Here is a 17,485-nt window from a genome sequence, read left to right on the forward strand (position 1 = left end):
TGAGGCATCACCCTGGATTCTTGGCTTGATTTACTTTATTTCCACAGTTGGTGATATCCAGAAGTTTAAATTGCCTATTTCATATAAATTTTATTAAATATGCAGAAAAGATAATTTTTTTAAAGATTTTATTTATTTATTTGACAGACAGAGATCCCAAGTAGGTAGAGAGGCAGGCAGAGAGAGAGAGAAGAGGAAGCAGGCTCCCTGCTGAGCAGAGAGCCTGGTGCGGGGCTCGATCCGAGGACCCTGAGATCATGACCTGAGCTGAAGGCAGAGGCTCAACCCACTGAGCCACCCAGGCGCCCAGAAAAAGATAATTTTCAGCATGAGTTGTCTGCTGTACTCTTTTAAGTCTTTTCCTCTCAGGCAAAAAACATATTCAAAAACATATTCCACATCTTTCCCTTTTCATGTATTCTCCATCTCCCTGCACACCAAGTAGGATTATTTCAGATATTCTAGGATGATGGCATGTTTCAGTGCTTTTTCTTGTGTGTAAATAATGTAGATTTTTCCCTAAAATACAAATTCTAAAGGTATTTGAGAGTTTTAGGCATATTAATTTCTCTGTTTCACTTTTCTCACTAAGATACAAGGATAATTTCACATGCATAATGCTTTAAACTGTGCATTATTCTCTGATAATATTTAATGAGGATTGTTCAATGACATTGTCAGTTGCTTTTACCCATATTACATAGTATATATATGCCTCATGAATTTATGATTTTTTGCTGTTGACAGTTGTGACTACACAAGTTTTTTTTTTAATTTTGTTTTTATTTATAGTTATTTTACTTTATTTTATTATGTAAGTGGTAATGCCAATAATGCATAGTCATGCCTTATTCAAATCCTTTTTTTTTGCCTTTATCTTTTGGAATAAAAAGACTGCCTCTTATTATTACTATTTTAGTTGTCTGTCATCCAGATTTACTTAAAATATGATTTAAAAAATGTTACTTCCCATGTTAACATGAAAACACATTACAATTAACTTGTCTTAAAAGTTTCAGCTGCATAATTTGCATTTTGTTTAACAAAGCAGAAATTAATCTTGCTGAATAAAACATTGAGGTAACATTCTTAAAAATTTTTATAGGAAAGGGGTTTACCATTTTTCCTTATATGTCAGTGAGTCTAGTGTTTTTGTATTGGTCTTTGTTTTGTTATAACTTAGTAATAACTTAGTAACTGAGCATGAATATTTTCATCCATTATTGTCCTAGTTGATACCTAACTTAAATTTTAGTGAGTGACCACTAATTTAATCTCAACAATGTTTACTTTTGATTTATAGGCCAAAGAATGCTAAGCAGCCAGAGCGTGAAGAAAAGCGGGTTTTAGGTCTGGTATTACTACGTGGGGAGAACTTGGTATCCATGACTGTGGAAGGACCACCCCCCAAAGATGTAAGGAAGCTGTAGGGTAGGACAGAACATTAATGTGGAAGGACATTAGATTATTTGAGATGTTTGCTAAATGAAGGTATAATAAGGCATAATAGTAATATACATTTGTCAAGTAAAATATGCCCAGCACTTAATGTCCGTGCTTACTTGTCCATATATGGTGATAAAGGACTTTTCAGTGAATTATTCTATGTGCTGGAACTACCTATATAAGGGTGGGAGTGGTAGATTTCTGTGTACTAAAAATTCTATGTACTTGTAATGTGTTGAATGCCTCCATGGTGTACTTGCTTATTCCTTAGAGTATGGAACTAATACAAACTAGATGATGTAAGAAAATAGTGGGAGGTAGTGATATTTTAGGAATAAGATTATTCGTGACATTGGTAAATAATTTGATTTCAAATAATTTTTCTTGTTTCAGACTGGAATTGCTCGGGTACCACTTGCTGGAGCTGCAGGAGGTCCTGGGGTTGGCAGGGCAGCTGGCAGAGGAGTGCCAGCTGGTGTTCCAATTCCCCAGGCTCCTGCTGGATTAGCAGGCCCTGTCCGAGGGGTTGGGGGGCCATCCCAACAGGTGAGAAGATAGGAGAAGGTTTTATATTATTTAGAGAATATGTCTAGAAGCTGAATAGATTTAAAAGCCTGAGTGCACATCCTATAACTATGTAAGCAGCATATGTTGTAGAAGGTGACAAATACACATCAGGAGGGGAAAGGATTAAAGCCACCTTGATAAGAGGAACTTATCAGAATGGGTGAGTAAAGAGAAATATGGATTGGTAAACCAGAGTTGATGGATGCCTGGGTGGCTTAGTGGGTTAAATCTCTGTCTTCAGCTCAGGTAATGATCTCAGGGTACTGGGATCGAGGCCTGCATCAAGCTCTCTGCTCAGTGGGGAGGCTACTTGCCCTCTCTCTCTGCCTGCGTCTCTGCCTACTTGTGATGTTTCTCTGTCAAATAAACAAAATCTTCAAAAAAAAAAGTTGAAAAAATGTGAAAGGACTTAGTAGGTTAAAATAGGGAATGTATTTGGAGAACAGTGTGGAGATTCCTTAAGAAATTAAAAACAGCTACGCTATGACCTTGCAATTGCACTATTGGGTATTTTTTTTTTTTTAATTTTTATTTTTTATAAACATATATTTTTATCCCCAGGGGTACAGGTCTGTGAATCACCAGGTTTACACACTTCACAGCACTCACCAAATCACATACCCTCCCCAATGTCCATAATCCCACCCCCTTCTCCCAAACCCCCTGCCCCCGGCAACCCTCAGTTTGTTTTGTGAGATTAAGAGTCACTTATGGTTTGTCTCCCTCCCAATCCCATCTTGTTTCATTTATTCTTCTTCTACCCACTTAAGCCTCCATGTTGTATCACCACTTCCTCATATCAGGGAGATCATATGATAGTTGTCTTTCTCTGCTTGACTTTTTTCGCTAAGCATGATACGCTCTAGTTCCATCCACGTTGTTGCAAATGGCAAGATTTCATTTCTTTTGATGGCTGCATAGTATTCCATTGTGTATATATACCACATCTTCTTGATCCATTCATCTGTTGATGGACATCTAGGTTCTTTCCATAGTTTGGCTATTGTGGACATTGTTGCTATAAACATTCGGGTGCACGTGCCCCTTTGGATCACTACATTTGTATCTTTAGGGTAAATACCCAGTAGTGCAATTGCTGGGTCATAGGGCAGTTCTATTTTCAACATTTTGAGGAACCTCCATGCTGTTTTCCAGAGTGGCTGCACCAGCTTGCATTCCCACCAACAGTGTAGGAGGGTTCCCCTTTCTCCGCATCCTCGCCAGCATCTGTCATTTCCTGACTTGTTGATTTTAGCCATTCTGACTGGTGTGAGGTGATATCTCATTGTGGTTTTGATTTGTATTTCCCTGATGCCAAGTGATATGGAGCACTTTTTCATGTGTCTGTTCGCCATCTGGATGTCTTCTTTGCAGAAATGTCTGTTCATGTCCTCTGCCCATTTCTTGATTGGATTATTTGTTCTTTGGGTGTTGAGTTTGCTAAGTTCTTTATAGATTCTGGACACTAGTCCTTTATCTGATATGTCGTTTGCAAATATCTTCTCCCATTCTGTCAGTTGTCTTTTGATTTTGTTAACTGTTTCCTTTGCTGTGCAAAAGCTTTTGATCTTGATGAAATCCCAGTAGTTCATTTTTTCCCTTGCTTCCCTTGCCTTTGGCGTTGTTCCTAGGAAGATGTTGCTGCGGCAGAGGTCGAAGAGGTTGCTGCCCGTGTTCTCCTCAAGGATTTTGATGGATTCCTTTCGTACATTGAGGTCCTTCATCCATTTTGAGTCTATTTTTGTGTGTGGTGTAAGGGAATGGTCCAATTTCATTTTTCTGCATGTGGCTGTCCAATTTTCCCAGCACCATTTATTGAAAAGGCTGTCTTTTTTCCATTGGACATTCTTTCCTGCTTTGTCGAAGATTAGTTGACCATAGATTTGAGGGTCTATTTCTGGGCTCTCTATTCTGTTCCATTGATCTATGTGTCTGTTTTTGTGCCAGTACCATGCTGTCTTGATGATGACAGCTTTGTAATAGAGCCTGAAGTCCGGAATTGTGATGCCACCAACGTTGGCTTTCTTTTTCAATATCCCTTTGGCTATTCGAGGTCTTTTCTGGTTCCATATAAATTTTAGCATTATTTGTTCCATTTCTTTGAAAAAGATGGATGGCACTTTGATAGGAATTGCATTAAATGTGTAGATTGCTTTAGGTAGCATAGACATTTTCACAATATTTATTCTTCCAATCCAGGAGCATGGAACATTTTTCCATTTCTTTGTGTCTTCCTCAATTTCTTTCATGAGTACTTTATAGTTTTCTGAGTATAGATTCTGTGTCTCTTTGGTTAGGTTTATTCCTAGGTATCTTATGGTTTTGGATGCAATTGTAAATGGGATTGACTCCTTAATATCTCTTTCTTCTGTCTTGCTGTTGGTGTAGAGAAATGCAACTGATTTCTGTGCATTGATTTTATATCCTGACACTTTACTAAATTCCTGTATAAGTTCTAGCAGTTTTGGAGTGGAGTCTTTTGGGTTTTCCACATATAGTATCATATCATCTGCGAAGAGTGATAATTTGACTTCTTCTTTGCCGATTTGGATGCCTTTAATTTCCTTTTGTTGTCTGATTGCTGAGGCTAGGACCTCTAGTACGATGTTGAATAGCAGTGGTGATAATGGACATCCCTGCCGTGTTCCTGACCTTAGCGGAAAAGCTTTCAGTTTTTCTCCATTGAGAATGATATTTGCGGTGGGTTTTTCATAGATGGCTTTGATGATATTGTGGTAATTGCCCTCTATCCCTACACTTTGAAGAGTTTTGATCAGGAAGGGATGTTGTACTTTGTCAAATGCTTTTTCAGCATCTATTGAGAGTATCATATGGTTCTTGTTCTTTCTTTTATTGATGTGTTGTATCACATTGACTGATTTGCGGATGTTGAACCAACCTTGCAGCCCTGGAATAAATCCCACTTGGTCGTGGTGAATAATCCTTTTAATGTACTGTTGAATTCTATTGGCTAGTATTTTGTTGAGTATTTTCGCATCTGTGTTCATCAAGGATATCGGTCTATAGCTCTCTTTTTTGGTGGGATCCTTGTCTGGTTTTGGGATCAAGGTGATGCTGGCCTCATAAAATGAGTTTGGAAGTTTTCCTTCCATTTCTATTTTTTGGAACAGTTTCAGGAGAATAGGAATTAGTTCTTCTTTAAATGTTTGGTAGAATTCCCCCGGGAAGCCGTCTGGCCCTGGGCTTTTGTTTGTTTGGAGATTTTTAATGACTGTTTCAATCTCCTTACTGGTTATGGGTCTGTTCAGGCTTTCTATTTCTTCCTGGTTCAGTTGTGGTAGTTTATATGTCTCTAGGAATGCATCCATTTCTTCCAGATTGTCAAATTTATTGCCGTAGAGTTGCTCATAGTATGTTCTTATAATAGTTTGTATTTCTTTGGTGTTAGTTGTGATCTCTCCTCTTTCATTCATGATTTTATTTATTTGGGTCCTTTCTCTTTTCTTTTTGATAAGTCGGGCCAGGGGTTTATCAATTTTATTAATTCTTTCAAAGAACCAGCTCCTAGTTTCGTTGATTTGTTCTATTGTTTTTTTGGTTTCTATTTCATTGATTTCTGCTCTGATCTTTATGATTTCTCTTCTCCTGCTGGGCTTAGGGTTTCTTTCTTGTTCTTTCTCCAGCTCCTTTAGGTGTAGGGTTAGGTTGTGTACCTGAGACCTTTCTTGTTTCTTGAGAAAGGCTTGTAGCGCTATATATTTTCCTCTCAGGACTGCCTTTGTTGTGTCCCACAGATTTTGAACCGTTGTATTTTCATTATCATTTGTTTCCATGATTTTTTTCAATTCTTCTTTAATTTCCCGGTTGACCCATTCATTCTTTAGAAGGATACTGTTTAGTCTCCATGTATTTGGGTTCTTTCCAAACTTCCTTTTGTGGTTGAGTTCTAGCTTTAGAGCATTGTGGTCTGAAAGCACTATTGGGTATTTACCCCAATGATACAGACGTACTGAAAAGAAGGGCCATCTGCACCCCAATGATCATAGCAGCAATGGCCATAGTCACCAAACTAGAAAGAACCAAGACGCCCTTCAACAGAAATGGATAAAGAAGATATGGTCCACCTCAATGTGAGAAAGGAATCCATCAAAATCCTTGAGGAGACCACAGGCAGCAACCTCTTCGACCTCAGCCCCAGCAGCTTCTTCCTAGGAACATCACCAAAGGCAAGGGAGGCAAGGGCAAAAATGAACTATTGGGATTTCATCAAGATCAAAAGCTTTTGCACAGCGAAGGAAACAGTTAACAAAACTAAAAGACAGCTGACAGAATGGAAGAAGATATTTGCAAATGACTTATCAGATAAAGGGCTACTGTCCAAAATCTATAAAGAACTTAGCAAACTCAACACCCAAAGAACAAATAATCCAATCAAGAAATGGGCAGAGGACATGAACAGACATTTCTGCAAAGAAGACATCCAGATGGCCAACAGACACATGAAAAAGTGCTCCATATCACTCGGCATCAGGAAATACAAATCAAAACCACAATGAGATATCACCTCACACCAGTCAGAATGGCTAAAATTAACAAGTCAGAAAATGACAGATAATGGCGAGGCTGCGGAGAAAGAGGAACCCTCCTACACTGTTGGTGGGAATGCAAGCTGGAGCAACCACTCTGGAAAACAGCATGGAGGTTCCTCAAAATGTTGAAAATAGAACTACCCTATGACCCAGCAATTGCACTACTGGGTATTTACCCTAAAGATACAAACGTAGTGATCTGGAGGGGCACGTGCATTCGAATGTTTGTAGCAGCAATGTGTACAATAGCCAAACTATGGGAAGAACCTAGATGTCCATCAACAGATGAATGGGTAAAGAAGGTGTGGTATATATACACAATGGAATACTATGCAGCCATCAAAAGAAATGAAATCTTGCCATTTGCGATGACATGGATGGAACTAGAGGGTATCAGGCTTAGTGAAATAAGCCAATCAGAGAAAGACAACTATCATATGATCTCCCTGATATGAGGAAGTGGAGATGAAACATGGGGGTTAAGGGGGAGGAGAAGAATAAATGAAACAAGACAGGATTGGGAGGGAGACAAACCCTAAGTAACGCTTAATCTCACAAACTGAGGGTTGCTGGGGGGAGGGGGGTGGGGTTATGGACATTGGGGAGGTATGTGCTATGGTGAGTGCTGTGAAGTGTGTCAACCTGGTGATTCACAGACCTGTACCCCTGGGGATAAAAATATATGTTTATAAAAATTAAAAAATTAATTAAATTAAAAAAGAAGATATGGTCCATATATACAATGGAATACTATGCCTCCATCAGAAACGGTGAATACCCAACTTCTCTATCACTGTATAAACATGGATGGGACTGGAGGAGATTTTGCTGAGTGAAATAAGTCAAGTAGAGACAGTCAATTATCATATGGTTTTGCTTATTTGTGGAGCATAAGGAATAATAGGGAGGACATGGGAGATGGAGAGAAGTTAGTTGGGGGAAATTGGGACAGGGAGATGAACCATGAGAGACTGGACTCTGAGAAACAAACTGAGGGTTTTGGAGGGGAGGGTGGTAAGAGGTTGGGTGAGCCTGGTGGTGGGTATTAAGGAGGGCACGTATTGCATGGAGCACTGGGTGTTGTGCATAAACAATGAATTCTGGAACACTGAAAAGAAATGAAAAATAACAGTAAAAGAAAATAAGGAACATGGGGTTTTAGGAGGATGTATGAGTGTGTTAAGATTTTTGAAATGAAAATGGGAGAAATACAAAATTATTATATCATATTTAATAGGCCATGGTATCCACTGATTACTTTGTTTGAATAATGTGAGAATATGCCTTACCTTTACATATCTGACCATGCCTTGTCAGGTAATGACTCCACAGGGGAGAGGCACTGTAGCAGCTGCTGCAGTTGCTGCTACTGCCAGCATTGCCGGAGCCCCAACTCAATACCCACCGGGACGGGGGACCCCACCCACTCCTGTGGGCCGAGCAACACCACCTCCAGGTAAGAAAATGATAATAGAAAGTAAGAATTTGTTATTTATCTATATAGATATTAAATACATATGTGTGTGGGGTGTGTGTGTGTGTATGTGTGATGTTACGTGAAAAATTTGTATTTTCTGGAGGAAGTGACGACAAAAAATATTCTAAAAACATACTGAACTAAGAAACAGCCCAATTATCTAACTAGTTGCTTAGATTATGGTTCCCACTTTTAAACCTCTTTTTAAGTAGTTTTTAATGGAAAGCTGTGGACTCTTATTAATGAAGTTGGGGATGGGCTTACATGGTAATGGTCCAGGAGAAATTGTTCAACCCTCTACTTAGCATCTGGGCACATTTCCTTAAATATTATCTTGTATTTTATTCTATCATCTTAGCTGAGCTTAATTATGAGGTCTTTATTTCTACCATTTTTTCTTCTCTAGGCATTATGGCTCCTCCACCTGGTATGAGACCCCCCATGGGACCACCAATTGGGCTTCCCCCTGCTCGAGGGACGCCAATAGGCATGCCCCCACCAGGAATGAGACCCCCTCCACCAGGAATTAGAGGTGAGTGGCTACACTTTTGTGCATTGGTGCCAGCTGGGCCCTTTAATATTTATGTGACGTTTTTCTAATGGTCCCATGGAATTTTGCTTTTTTTCCTCCCCAGGTCCACCTCCCCCAGGAATGCGTCCACCAAGACCCTAGGATACTGTTGATCATTCTTAAAAAGTCACTTTTTCCCCTCCGATGTGTCTTGTGAAATTGTGTAGAGTGTTTGTGAGCTGTTGTTCCCTCCTTGCTGCATTAATACTAGCTAATAAATGCACAGAGCAATTAAACTGCAAGGTACTGTTGTATGTTGTACTTTTTTGCCTGTTGATTTTGTTGTTTTCAAAGTGAAGACTGGGATTTTTCTGGTTTTGAAGTTATTATGGATAAGGTGAATTCTGTTAAGCAATGCATTTAAATAATTTTCTCTCTGATTCTTAAGATAAAATTGTTCTGATACTTGATGAAGCATCCTAACTTCCACTTTGTGCATTGACTGGTATTAGTTTGCAACCATGACACCAAAGAAAACCCTTAACCAGGGGGTTAAGTAGATAGGCTGAAACTTACATATGGCATCTTCCTCTTTGCTATGTCATACATACCCAAAAGGAAGGAGGGGTGGGATGAAAGGCCATGTAAGGCCACCTATGGAAAGAAACTGGTACTGAAACAAACTTTGTTCATTAAATCAAAGCATTTGGAATTGGATATACTCCTTTTCATGGAAGTTTGTATCAGGTGATGAGCTTTTACAGTGCCCTTGGGCCTTGTGTGATCAGAATAGATGATACAATACTGGAATAATCATCACTGTCTACCAGTAAGTATTTACTTATACATTTTTTTTACTTTATTATTTTTAAAGATTTTATTTCTTTTCATAGAGAGAGAATGAGAGAGAGAGAGAGCAGGAAAGGGGAGAGGTCAAAGGAAGAAGCAGAATCCCTGCCTAGCAGGGAGCCTAATGTGGGACTCCATCCCAGGATTCCAGGATTATGACCTGAGCAGAAGGCAGTCGCTTAACCAACTGAGCCACCCAGGCGCCCCTTACTTACATTTTTTTTTTAAATGAATGGAAAAGGCTGGGTACTGGGAACCAGGGAGAGTTCATTATTTGGGATAAGTTGTGTTATTAGTTGATAACTCTTGAGTACAAATTATCCAATCACATCCCTTAGTGGTGTACTGGAAATGTTTAGAGGAATGGGAAATATCTTCTAGTTAAATAGCTGAGGGATGCCCACATATCTGGGTCTATTTGTGATGGTTATGCAACAATGGTGAACTCACCTTTAAAAGGGAAATAGTAGAATTTTTTAGGTTTTACTGCTAAGCTTTCAACTGGGCAATGAGTCAGTCCTTATCGATTTTAATTGTGGCTTATAAAATATGAGTTAAAGATGGTTTTAATTCCTCAGTAACTTCAAACTTCAGTAGATCGATCATGTCTTTTCCATTGATTTTACAAAAAAATGTGTGTATATCACCATTTCCATCTTTTAGTTTTAATTTTTTTAAAGATATATTTTTTAAATAATCTATGCACCCAAAGTGGAGCTCCAGCTCATAGCACTGAGAGCAAGAGTCATATGCTCTACTGAATGAGATAGCCGGGTGCTCCTTCAATTTCCATCTTTTAAATCATGGCCTTTCAACTAATAGTCTCCCAAGGAAAAGGGACCCTTAAAATTACTGCAGTTGTTGTCACCAAATCTGTGTGGTCTCTCCCAAAGTAGTTTTTTTTTTTTTTAATTTTCTTTTTTTTCTTTAATGCTTTTTTTAAAAAATTAATTAATTTTTTATTTTTTATAAACATATATTTTTATCCCCAGGGGTACAGGTCTGTGAATCACCAGGTTTACACACTTCACAGCACTCACCAAAGCACATACCCTCCCCAATGTCCATAATCCCACCCCCTTCTCCCAACCCCCCTCCCCCCAGCAAACCTCAGTTTGTTTTGTGAGATTAAGAGTCACTTATGGTTTGTCTCCCTCCCAATCCCATCTTGTTTCATTTATTCTTCTCCTACCCACTTAAGCCCCCATGTTGTTTTTAATACTGATGGCCGCTATTAGGAAGGGAACATAAAGTAGCCAGGTCCACCTCTGTTTAGTTAGTTTATATAAGGCAGGTGTAATACTTTAGAGATTGTAAATGTTACAGTGGAACTTCTTGGTTACTAGAGCACCAGGCAAAGTACTTGATGGATCTGGATCTCTGAAGGCAAAGCAATTCTGTTAAGATAAAATTGACTGATATATATGACTTAGAACTTCTTAAAATTGTGTGTGTGATATGCAAAGAGCATTGTTTTCTATGCAGATGGCCTTTCTGGACCAACTTTTGAATAATTTATGGTACTTTTTCCTGTTTTGAAAGGAAAACTTTCCTACTTGCATAGACCTGCTAATGTGGATGATCCTTAGATTTTGGCATGAGTGATTGTGCATCATATTCAAAGAAAACCTGTTCTCTCATATTTCCTTAAATAAAGTTGATGGCTACTTTTGCAAGGTAGAGGTAAGTGACAAGAACTCTAGATTCTGCAAGATGCTTACTTCTAAATCGTGTTTTGATTTGGTGGTAATATTCTTTTCCTAGAACTTCTCTAATTGTTCGATAACCTTGATTGTGGGAACACATATTGAAAAAGATACTTGGTACAGATACTCCTGTAATTGCATGTGGAGTGTAAGATGAATGTGGGTCTTTTGTTATGGATTGCTAGATCTGAGCTGCTACAGAGTTCCGTTGTAAACACATAATAACAGTTTTCAAACATTCATGGCAGTAATACTTGTCCCTTATGGTTTTATCCCATTCTGTATTCACGTGAAGTACACATTATATCTAAAGCACAGTTGGGCAATGACTTCTTGATTTCCTGGTCACATTTATTAGCAGTAATTTCATAAATATATACACATAGCACTTCAGTACAGATTTTTCATTGTGGTTTAAATAATAATTTTAAATAGAATTCTGGGATTTAATAGTTAATGTTACCTTAAATCTTCATGATTTTGAGTTATTTGTGCTATTTGTGTTTGTATGATAGGTACACTGGACTTCATATAAAAATGATGTGGCTTCTTGCCCTCATACACTCATTACTCTTTTGTCATGTAAAATTTTATAAGTCTTGTAATTTTCTTCAGCTTTATCAATATATAATTGATAAATTATACTATGTAATTTTTAGGTATGACACATGATGATTTACTATACACCGCTATTGTGAAAAGATTTCTACAACAAGGTTATTTAACACATCCATCTCCTTGCATAGTTCCATTTTTTCTTTTTTTTTTTTTAATTTTATTTATTTGACAGAGATCACAAGTAGGCAGAGAGGCAGTCAGAGAGAGAGAGTGGGACAAAGCAAGCTCCCTGCTGAACAGAGAGCCCAATTGGGGGCTCGATCCCAGGAGCCTGAGGTCATGACCTGAGCTGAAGGCAAAGGCTTTAACCCACTGAGTCACCTGGGTGCCCCTTCCATTTTTTTTTTCTTGTGATGAGAACATTTAAGATTTACTCTTGGCAAATTTCGAATATTATAATACTGTTAACTATAGCTCCCATGCTGTGTATTAGATCCTTTGAACTTAGTCATTTTATAATTAAAATTCTATACCCTTTGATCAGCATCTCCATTTTACACACCCCATCAGCCCCAGGCAACCACCATTATAGTCTGTTTCAGTGAGTTTAACTTTTTCAGAATTCACATGCAGGTGATACCAGAAGTCTTTTTTTTTTCTTTTTTGGGCAACAATACAAGGTTTATTGAGTGATAACAAATGGTAATACAAAGCTCCTAAGGAGGGAGGGGAACCAAGGGGGTTGCCCAGAAGTCTTGTAATTTTTTTTTAAAGATTTTATTTATTTATTTGACAGAGAGAGATCACAAGTAGGCAGAGAGGCAGAGAGAGAGAGAGGAGGAAGCAGACTCCCTGCTGAGCAGAGAGCCCGATGCGGCACTTTGTCCCAGGACCCTGAGATCATGACCCGAGCCTAAGGCAGCGGCCCAACCCACTGAGCCACCCTGGCGCCCTGAAGTCTTGTAATTTTTTTAAACCTAACCGGTGTTTTATTTCTTGTAGATCTTAACTTGCATTATAATAATAACGTAGTAGAAACTAACTTACAGAGTTATGTGATAATAATAATACTTGTCTGGAACTTAAATAATCTGATTTCAGTGATCAGGAAAACAATTTATTGTGTTCATTTCCAATAAAACTTAATTGATTTCAGCCAGTAGTCAGTTATACCCTCTGTAATATTATATGAAGTTTTCAAATACATGTTATCCAATTGATAATACATTGCCAGATTCTTACTCATCTTTACATTCCAGTTCCCTGTGACTGGCCATTCATATAATAAAGCTCAATATTTGAATTATAGTAAATAAGTAAAGCAAGATACATTTTTTTAAAAATTTAATTTAATTTTTTATTTCTTCGGGGTCATATTCTAATCATTTTTCTTTGTATTACAGTTTTTTTGGTCTTAATAAGGTCTTTTTGCCCACATAGTTGATGACTCTGAAACGAGGAGAGAATTTAACCACTCAGTTTTCTGACATGTCACTGGATCCTACCCAGTAGTATCGGAAGGAAGCTGAAAATGGTGTTAGCTGCACTTAGGACAAACAAAAATCATTCCAGGTAAAATAACCTTGTAAAGAAAAGTTATAGTGTATTATAGAGGCCTTGGCTAGGTTCATGATGACAAAGGACCTTGTCTGAACATAATGATTTCAAAACTTGAGCTTAAATGACACTCTGAAATCTAGTCAATGTGCCTCAGTAGACTTTTCATAGAACATTATTTTCAACAGCTATTTTGACTTACTGTGGAACTTTGAATACTTAGAAATGTCAGGTGTAAATTGGCAGTATACATTGCCAATTCTTCAGACATCTTTTTTTAAGTTTTCATAAGATATTCTGAGCTCATTATTTTTCCCTTCTTTTTAAACATGTATGCTGTTGAAAGCAAAAAAGGAAACTCAGCCTTAAATCCCAGAAGGTACACACACATGCTGAGATGGAAGCAAGGACATGTAAAAGGGAGACGACCACCTCTTCGATAAAACATAGAATGCCAGAATTAGTGATGTCCAGGAAAGAGGGGAACTCATATTTATGGAACATGTATTATAAAATGCAGTGAGTATGGTAAGTGTCCTTACATGGACACCACTGGTGTTTGAAGACAATTTATTTTGGTTTTGTTTTTCTTCAATTGTCTGCAGTGAACAGTGGGCATAGACCCTATCACATGGAGGGAGACAAACCATAAGAGACTCTTAATCTCACAAAACAAACTGAAGGTTGCTGGGGGAATGGGGGTTATCGAGAGGGAGTTTGGGTTATGGACATTGGGGAGGGTATGTGATATGGTGAGAACTGTGAAGTGTGTAAGCCTGACAATTCACAGACCTGCACCCCTGGGACAAGTAATACATTATATGTTAATAAAAATAATTTAAAAAAATGTGTCAGCATTACCAATTTTTAAAAAAATGTTAGGGTGCAAGTTCTTAAGATTTATTATAGTTCCTTCCATGTAGTGGAATGTCTGTGATTAGAATCTATGCCTAACTAATAACTAGCTCCATATTTTTTTTAAGATTTTATTTAATTATTTGACAGACAGAGATAACAAGTAGGCAGAGAGGCAGGCAGAGAGGAGGAAGTAGGCTCTCCTCAGAGTCATTTTTGGTCAAAGAGTGGAAATAAGAAAATTCTATTTGATTTTACAGGGGTGAGAGGATCTCTCCTGCTTAATTGAGATGATGAAGGACCAATAAGAGAGCAGTTTTTGAAATCCAGTTCCAAGGATATATTTGTTTTAGATGTGAATGTTGATTAATGACTTCAGGTGTTAAATGCAGCAAGTCCATCTATGCCAAAAGTGAGTAGAATGTGAAGGGAAGCAGCTGGGTGTTGGCTCCAGTATACTTCATTCGACTTCTTAAATGATCGATGAGGAAACCTCAAGGGACTTGTATTAAAAGTGATGTGCCGTTTGCCCCTGGTATCCTCTGTTGGCAGGGGTGCAGACCAAAAAAAAAAAAAAAAAAAAATAGTCCCAGTGGGTCTTCTGCATTCAATGTCACCTCAGTTTTGCTCTGGAGTCCATGTTGCTAACATCAATGGTTTTTTTTTGCCTCTAATTTAGGAAGTTCTAATGTAGAATAGAATTGGTTAGTAGAAGTCTGGACTGGATTAATTTTCTTTGGTGGGCAAAATAATTTAAAAATGAGGTGAGGTAGCCAAGATGTAATAAAAAGCCTCAAAGACCAGCCAGATATTTGATGATTATGAATCATTTGTATTAGATTTACTGTTAACAAGGGTAACACATTGACCCATGGGTGAGATATTTGTACATCTGCAATAATTGGACTGTCTGTTCCCATATGTTTAAGTTAAATTTAATTAGACAAGCTATAGTACATCATCAGTTTCAGAGGTAGAGTTCAGTAATTCATCAGTTCCGTATAATACCTAGTGTTCATCATATCACATGCCCTCCTTAATGCCCAGCACCCAGTTACATTCCCCTGCCCATGTCCCCTCCAGAAAACCCCAGTTTGTTTACTGTAGTTAATTTGAGCCTCTCTTGGTTTTTCTCCTCCTTTGATAAGTTCCAGTCCAGTTTCCCTCCCTTCCACTATGATCCTGTGCAGTTTTTCTTATATTCCACATGGTGAGTGAAACCATATGATAATTGTCTTTGTCAGATGGACTTATTTCGCTTAGCATAATACTCTCCAATTCCACCCATTTCAATGTAAATGGTAATATCTGTTCTTATATAAAATTTATTTGTACCCCTAGTTACTTTTTTTTTCTATTTTAAAAAAAAGTTTTTATTTAAATGGTATTTGGTTAACATATAGTACACTTCTATATAATACCTGGTACACTCATTAATCGTCCATCACATATTTAACCCAACAGAGAAAGAAAGTTAAAAAGTACAGTTCTTGATAGGAATAATTTATTGTCTATTAGGAGATCTGTATCAGGAAAAGTAGTGTGTGCTCTCTTCGTCCCATGATAATTTCGATTGTATTATCATCTCACTGTGTTCTTTGTATTAGAAATGTTAGACCTCCTTCAGAATCCTCAACACCATGTATCAGTGGACTTGTTGGACTTTGTGTTTTATTTATTTGATTTTCCTTAATTTTATTTCACCATTTACATGGATTCTAATTTAATTCGAATATTTTTGTAGGTGTTTTCAATGTAATCTAGATCCTTAATATATTCGAATATTTCATTTTTTTAAATTTGTTAGGTGATTTGCTTGTAGAAGCAGATATAAACTATTATATTTAGTTCTAAGACAGCAAAGATCTTAATGTTGTTATGTCACATTGCTGTCTTTTAATTTTTTTCCCATACTTTTACCTTTATTCTGTGTCAGTTGAATGATATTGCTGGCATTTAACTTACCTCATTACATGAAGACGATCGTTTGTTTTCCTAAGCTAGAAGATTTTGCATTAGTAGAGATATACTGTCTGCAGATATCAGTTCCTTTACAGAGTTGTAGTAGTTGTTGGAAAAGACATTAACTGGGTTTGTGATGAGTTATGGAAACTGAGCATGATGAAATGAGGCTGAACATGATTACTCTGAAGTACAGCCTTAGTCAGTCCCCAGCTACTTGGGACACACCTATCCTGACCGTAAGTTCTTAGCCTGTAAATTTCATAAGGTATTGCAGCAATATTGTACAGGTTAGGGAATATGGAAGTGTAGGTTTTCCCAGAGATGTAAAGGGAAGTGAATCCTAAATTCCACTACTGCAGTTCCCTTTTATAGAATGTCTTCTATGTTTGTAACATTTGTATATCTGATCTTTTTAATTAGGAATTTCAAGTGAGTAATGATGTGGTAGATATTTTGCTGGTTTTTTTATATTACTATCATCATTCAGTTCGACCTTTACATCTGTTTCCCAAGAGCATGTCCCCAAACTATGAGGCAGCTCCAGTTAACATATGAGTAAGAAATTTCTAGTTTGTTGTTGAGATACTGCTTTGGTTTGAAATGAGTTTGAAATTAGAGTTACACCTTAAGCAGAATGCTAAAGATACATCAGGTGGATTACTCTAATTCTCTTAATAAACTACTACTTTCTGCATCTTTATTAAGTCCTAAATGGAGATGTAGAATGTGATTTAAGGAGATGAAGGTGACATTTCATAGTTGTTAATATTGAGCTCTAGAGAGGAACTGATTTGCTAAGTACCATACGTTTTCTTTTGAATCAGGACCTTAATCTCCCATTATTCTTTGTTATTTATGTTTACTTGAGTGAGTAATGGACCTTTTGTTATCTGTGATTGGCATTCTATGATAGATCCTTCTGATTTGCTTATTTTAGTTATGAGGGAATTGAGTAATTAAACAGGTAATTGGTAAAAGCCTTTATAGAAATGTACTATGGATAGTTGAATATACCTGGATATAATTCTTAAATAGCTATCTTAATTTTTTAAGGAGTATGTGGGGGGTGTGTGTGTGTGTGTAAATAACATGGGTATTGATACTATGACAAGTGGTAGTTTATAGGGAAAAGCTTTTTAGGTTCAGAAAAATTACATTCCTTTTTTTTTTTTTTAAAGGAGCAGGGAGGGTAAGTCTTTTCACAGATATTTCTCTTAAGTTCTTGTTTCCCTGCCAGAAATTTTAGAATATTCATAACCTCATATTTTGTTTGGTTACTTTCAGTGTTCTGATTGTGCCACCTGGGTGCCTGCAAATAACCACACTGTTGTGTTGTCTGCCTATTGTCTGCTTTTGGCTCAAGTCATCATCCCAGGGTCCCAGGATCAAGCCCTGACTCAAGTCAGGCTTCCTGCTCAGCAGGGAGTCCACTTCTCCCTCTGCC

At 37.6% G+C, this 17,485-nt stretch overlaps 1 protein-coding gene, 1 long non-coding RNA gene and 2 other non-coding genes across 6 annotated transcripts in view; all 4 read left to right on the forward strand.

The window, feature by feature from the left end:
- SNRPN (small nuclear ribonucleoprotein polypeptide N) overlaps window positions 1-8,853 on the forward strand; it is a 16,417-nt gene extending 7,564 nt beyond the window's left edge. For both annotated transcript variants that reach the window (XM_045070572.1, XM_004779550.3), the window contains exons 3-7: window positions 1,304-1,415; window positions 1,840-1,992; window positions 7,881-8,019; window positions 8,447-8,572; window positions 8,676-8,853. In XM_045070572.1, coding sequence (XP_044926507.1) covers window positions 1,304-1,415; window positions 1,840-1,992; window positions 7,881-8,019; window positions 8,447-8,572; window positions 8,676-8,713 — 568 coding nt within the window. In that variant the 3' untranslated portion in view covers window positions 8,714-8,853. The remainder of the gene's footprint in view (window positions 1-1,303; window positions 1,416-1,839; window positions 1,993-7,880; window positions 8,020-8,446; window positions 8,573-8,675) is intronic.
- Window positions 8,854-13,032: 4,179 nt separating this feature from the next.
- Window positions 13,033-17,485, forward strand: part of LOC101684149 — a 41,739-nt gene continuing 37,286 nt past the window's right edge. The window contains exons 1-2 of one of the 2 annotated variants that reach the window (XR_201307.3): window positions 13,033-13,749; window positions 14,337-14,488. This is a non-coding gene — a long non-coding RNA (uncharacterized LOC101684149). The remainder of the gene's footprint in view (window positions 13,750-14,336; window positions 14,489-17,485) is intronic. The other variant, XR_006603870.1, reaches the window with a different exon arrangement.
- Window positions 13,289-13,361, forward strand: LOC123389406. The gene has a single exon (XR_006604012.1). It is a non-coding gene; the product is annotated as a small nucleolar RNA SNORD107 (small nucleolar RNA).
- LOC123389405 lies at window positions 16,166-16,232 on the forward strand. The gene has a single exon (XR_006604011.1). It is a non-coding gene; the product is annotated as a small nucleolar RNA SNORD64 (small nucleolar RNA).

The sequence above is a fragment of the Mustela putorius genome, unplaced genomic scaffold (genome assembly GCF_011764305.1).
Source record: "Mustela putorius furo isolate JIRA1106 unplaced genomic scaffold, ASM1176430v1.1 tig00003972_pilon_pilon_pilon, whole genome shotgun sequence".
NCBI lineage: Eukaryota > Metazoa > Chordata > Mammalia > Carnivora > Mustelidae > Mustela > Mustela putorius.